Below are 6,000 nucleotides of genomic sequence, written 5' to 3'. Positions count from 1 at the left end.
CCAGAGAAATCCTAAGCCTAAAAACAACTTCAGCAAAGTGGCTGAAGAAATTTAACTCAAACAAATAATAGTCTTCTTCTACTCAAAGGATAAACAAACTGCAATAGACTTTAAGGAAGTGACACCCTTCACAATAGTCACAAGTAACATAAAGTACCTCAGTGTGACTAACCAAGCAAGTGAAAGAGCCATATGATAAGAACTCAAGACTCTGAAGAAAGAAATTGATGAAAATCTCAGAAGATGGAAATATTTTCCGTGCTAATGGATTAGCAGAATTAATATAGCAAAAATGGCAATTTTGCCAAATTGGTTCAACAGAATTCATATCAAAATTTCAACTCAATTTTTCATAGACATAGAAAGAGCAATTTGCAAACTCATTTGGAATAAAAAAAATACTCAGTATATTGAAAGCTACCCTCAACCATAAAATAACTTCTGGGGGAATCACCATCCCTGACCTCATTCTATATTACAGAGCAATAGCCATAAATACTATATGGCATTGTTACAGAGTCATGCAGGTTAATCAATGGAATAGATTTGAAGACCCAGAAATGTATCCACACAACTATGGTCACTTTGACAAAGGAGCTGTAACCTTTCAGTTGAGAAAAGACAGCACTTTCAACTAATGGTGTTGGTAAATTGGAGATCAATATATAGAAGAATACAAATTAACCAATTCTTCAATCACCTTGTACAAAGCTTAAGTCCAATTGGATCAAGAACCTCCACATAAAACCACATAAACTCAACCTAATAGAAGAAACATTGCAGAAGTGCCTTGAACACATGGACCCTGGGGAAAATTTCCTGAACAAAACAATAGCTTGTGCTCTAAGATCAAGAATTGACAAATGGGACCTCATAAAACTGCAATACTTCTTCTGTAAGGCAAAGGACACTTTCATTAGGACAATCAGCAATCAAAAGATTGGGAAAAGATATTTACCAATACTTCATCAGATAGAGGGCTAATATCCAATATACAGAAAGAACTCAAGAAGATAGACTCCAGAGAGCCAAATAACCCTATTAAAAATGTGGCAAAGAGCTACAAAATGATTTCTCAGCTAAGGAATATAGAATGGCTGAGAAATACCTTAAAAAATGTTCAACATGTTTAGTCATCAGGCAAATGCATATCAAACCAAGGCTGAGTTTCTACCTCAAATCCAGTCAGAATGGCTGAGATCTAAATCTCAGGTTACAGCAGATCCTGGCAAGGATGTAGAGAAAGAGGAGCACTTGTCTGTTGTTGGTGGGATTGCAAGCTGGTACAACCATTCTGGAAATCAGTGTGGAGGACCCTCAGAAAATTGGACATTGCACTACCTGAGGACCCAGCTATACAACTCCTAGGCATATACTCAAAGGTTTCTCAAACAAGCAACAAAGACACATGCTCTACTATGTTTGTAGCAGCCTTATTTATAATAAACAGAAGCTGGAAATACCCAAATGCCCTTCAACAGAGGAGTGGATACAGAAAATATGGTACACCTACACAATGAAGTTTACTTCAGCTACTCAGCTATCAAAAACAATGACTTCATGAAATTCATAGGCAAATGGATGGAACTAGAAAATATCATCCTGAATGAGGTAACCTAATCACAAAAAACAGAGATGTTATGCACTCACTGATAAGTAGATATTAGCTCAATACCTCAAATTACCCAAGATACAATCCACAGACCACATGAATCTCAAGAGAAAGGACTGCCAAAGAGTGGATGCTTCAATCCTTCTTACAAGGGAGAACAAAAATATTCATGGGGGGGTATGGAGACAATTGAAAAAATGACCATTCCGAGCATACCCTGAGCCACCACAACTAGACTATGTTCATGAAACCAAGAAGTACACGCTGACATGAGCCTGTTATAGCTGTCTCCTGTGAGGCTCAGCCAGAACCTAACAAATACAGAGGCAAATGCTAGCAGTAAACCATCGAACTGAGAATGGGTTCCCCATTGGAGGAATTAGAGAAAGGATTGAAGGAACTGAATGGGCTTGCAACCCCATTAGAACACAACGAGATCCAGGGATTAAGCCAGTACCCAAAGAATACACATGGACAGACACATGGTTCCAGCTGCATATATAGCAGAGGATGGCTTTGTTGGGCACTAATGAGAGGAGAAGCTCTTGGTCCTGCCAAGAAGACTCGACCCACCAGTGTAGGGGAATGTCAGTGTGGGTAGTTGAAATGGGTCGGTGGTTTAGGATGGGGAACACCCTCGTAGAAGATGGCAGAGGGGGTATGGGATGGAGGCTTATGATTGCAAAACTGGGAAAAGGAATAACTTTTGAAATATAAATAAAAAATATCCAATAAAAAACAAAATATAAGAACAACAACAACAACAACAATTAAAAACAATTCCTTAACCAAATTAACCAAAAGAAAGTGCTAGTGGATGCAAACTATTGGAGTTGGAGGTTCAAAGAGTATAATTAATATAACAGCATGAAATCCTAAACCCACAGAGTACACATACCTGTACAACCCATGTTGCACTAACTCAGGAAATATTAACAAATTGATGATTTTCCTAAAACAAAATATGATATATGATTTATTTAAGTCCATGACCAGCAATGAGATGGAAACAGTCATAAAGGATTTTGGCTGCTGAGGAGATGGATCAACAGTTACTAGCACTGATGATCTTCCATAGGACCTGGATTTGGTTCCCAGTGTTCACTTGGAAGATGACAGTCATGCATAAGTCCACTTTGAAGTGAATCTGAGACAGTCTTCTGATGTACACACTTGCAGTGCATAGCTATATACTCAGGAAAACTACAGAAGTCATAACTCATAAAAAATACCTGAAATTAAAAAAAAGAAGAAAGCAGACAACAAAGTACAAGCTAATGGATTCATCAGTGAAAATTTCCATACCTTCATTTTATTTCTAAAATTGGTTTTAGATGTGTGAGGTGACATACGCCTTTAACCCCAAGTGTTGGAAAGCAGAGGAATGTGGAAGCCTGTAAGTTTGAAGCCATTTTCACCTACAGAGTGAGTTTGAGGACAGCCAGAGCCACACAGAGGAACCCTGTCTTCAATGCCCTCCACCCAAAATTGTTTTGTTTAATACTCATATGTGTTTTGCTTTTATATTCAAAAAATGTTTTGTACAACTTTCATAACTCATGCTTGTAGATATCAGAAGAATTTGTTGTGTGCTCTGAAAATGGAATTATAGAGAGTTGTGAGCCACCATTTTTATGTTGGGAATCAAGTCCTTTTACCCTTGAGGAGCAGCCAGTGCTCTTAACTCCTAAGCTATCTTTCCAATTCTTATAGCAGGTATCAATTCTTCTCAATTTATTCTACAAATTAGAAAACCTTTCTCCAAATCCAGAGTCACACTAACAGAAATGCTGGAAAGATACACAATAATGAATAAAATTATAGGCTGCGTGTGTTGGCACATGCTTTTAATCATACCAGTACTTAAAAGGCATAATCAGATAGGTCTCTGAGTTTGAGGCTAGCCTGGTCGATAAAGTGAATCCAGGACAAACAGGCCTCTACTACATAGAGAAATTCTGTTTTGAAAATCCACAAAATATTTTTACATTGATTTGGTATACTGATGAACATAGGAAAACAATTACAGTGAAACACTTTTTAAAATATTTTAATAACATACCAGTATGTACCAATTTTAAAAAAGAGTTTTAACTGTGAAGATGTAAAAGCATAAAAGCTGCTTAGATGTTGAGAAGAAAACAGAGACGTGAACACAGAATCAGAGAAAGTAGCTGCATGTGCACATTTGATATCACCATATTTCAAAGAGTAGTTTTATATATTGACAGCAAATTGAGTTTTTAGGTTGACATTTGGCAGTGAGGTATGATGTAAGTTCCTAAATTCATAATAAATTGTATGTAGGTCATTTGCAGTGGCCAGATATATAATAATCTTCATGAAAGCTTATATCACATACAAAGAAATTAGATTCCTTGAGAATAAAAGACATAAAAGGAAATTATGAAAAATTATAAAATGTCTTGATTTTAGAAGCAGAATAATATATTGACATAAAATTTGCTGTATTGGATGTCAAATTTACAAATTATTGAACATGTAAACTCTGCATATGTGACGAATCTGTTCAACACCACATGTAATTAATAGAGGAAATAAATCTTTTTGGAATCCAGTTGTAAAATTAATAAAATATGTTAATAATCCAAGTGGAAGAACTAACAAATTAGGATTTCATGCAAGTTTCATCAACAACACAAAAATAATAGTTAATAGAAGAGGAAAGCTGAAATTGCAGCATATATTTCAATAAGGCAAAAGGATTAGTTTAATATGATCACCTAAAGAAATAATAGCCCCTGGCATCAAATGTCCAGCTAGAATTTTATAAGTGAGTGCTCAGACAGTGAAGAAAACCTAGCCTTCAAGTATATTGTTTAATTTCATTAGTACAGAAGAAATATGTTAAGGTGTTTTTCTTCTAGCATGTGTTTTGTCCTTGATATATTGAAGTGAGTTCTTTTCTGATCTTAATAATATGATGTGGCACTTGGGGGCAAAGATGATGCCTAAGAGCGATGTACCAGAAGCCAAGATAGAGAAGACTTCCATAGCCACTGTGGTCTTCCCCTTGGTGCTATGGTAGATAGGGAGAAAAGTGATCCAGACACTGCAGAACACCAGCATGCTGAAAGCCAGGAACTTGGCTTCATTGAATGTGTCAGGTAGGTTTCTGGACAAGAAAGCCATAAAGTAGCTCCCCAGGGCTAGTGCTCCCAGGTATCCCAGGCTGCAATGAAAAGCAACAGCTGAGCCTTTGTTGCAAATGATGATGATGTGTCCATGTTCTGAATGAACATCTTTATCAATAAATGGAGGCGATGTTGTAAGCCAAATTCCAGAAAGAAAAATTTGGAGCAAGGTACATAAGGGAATAATGAGATTAGGGGCCCTTGATATCAGCAGCCATCGTCTAACTGTTTCTGGAGCAGTGATCTTGAAGGCTATAACTACAGTGATAGTTTTGGCCAACACAGTGGAAAGAGCCATGGTGAAGAGAAGCCCAAAAATGTTTTGCTGCAGGATACAGGAGGCTGTGCTGGGACGGCCAATGAAGAGCAAGGGACAGAGAAAACAGAGCATCAAAGTGATGAGCAGGGTGTAACTGAGAGCCAGGTTATTGGCCTTGACAATGGGGGTGTCCCTGTTCTTCAGAAATACCCCAAGAACAGCAGCTGTGAGTGAGGAGAAACTCAGGGATATGACGCAAAGTGTCTTCCCTAATGGGTCATCATAGGTCAGAAATGTCACAGTTTTCTGTAGGCAGTGGGTCTTCTCTATGTTTGCATAGTGAGTTTGTGGACACTTCACACACTGATCCATATCTGAAAGAAATGCGGGTGATCATGAGTGCATACTCTGTTTTCCCCTTTTATTCTAAACCATTTTCCAGTTCCCACACACTGTACTATTATCAGGATAATCTTGCTTTGTCTGATACACACATAGGAACACTGTCTAGATAATATTTCTAAACTCAGTTTTCCTTCTACTTCATGTTGATATGAATTAAATAGGGCAAATGCTTCTTTTCTATTGTTACACATATGGTATCCTTGCCTATAGTGACACAGTTACATCAGTTTCAGAAGTCATTAGCACACTGACATACATTGCATGAACCTAGTTTGGTTCTGACATCCACTCTTTTTTTTTTTTGTTTCTTTTTTTTTCCGGAGCTGGGGACAGAACCCAGGGCCTTGCGCTCGCTAGGCAAGCCCTCTACCGCTGAGCTAAATCCCCAACCCCCTGACATCCACTCTTTATCAATATATTCTAATTTTAAGAGGGCATGGGGCTTCATTCAGATGGAGAGAATGTCCTTTAAAATCATAATATCACAGTGATGTACTTCTATATCTGTCCCCAATATAAAATATCCATGGTGTTTTCCAAATTCCTTAATTCTCTGAAGGAACCCAAGT

At 37.6% G+C, this 6,000-nt stretch overlaps 1 protein-coding gene across 1 annotated transcript in view; it reads right to left on the bottom strand.

Moving 5' to 3' along the window:
* Positions 1-4,480: 4,480 nt before the first annotated feature.
* Vom2r24 (vomeronasal 2 receptor, 24) overlaps positions 4,481-6,000 on the bottom strand; it is a 30,250-nt gene continuing 28,730 nt past the window's right edge. The window contains exon 6 of the mRNA NM_001099493.1: positions 4,481-5,400. Within this exon, the coding sequence (NP_001092963.1) occupies positions 4,481-5,400 (920 nt within the window). The remainder of the gene's footprint in view (positions 5,401-6,000) is intronic.

Source organism: Rattus norvegicus, chromosome 1 (genome assembly GCF_021556685.1).
Source record: "Rattus norvegicus strain SHRSP/BbbUtx chromosome 1, alternate assembly SHRSP_T2T, whole genome shotgun sequence".
In the NCBI taxonomy this organism is placed as follows: Eukaryota; Metazoa; Chordata; class Mammalia; order Rodentia; family Muridae; genus Rattus; species Rattus norvegicus.
The sequence above is the reverse complement of the archived record's forward strand: the minus strand, read 5'-3'. Positions and strand labels throughout refer to the sequence as shown.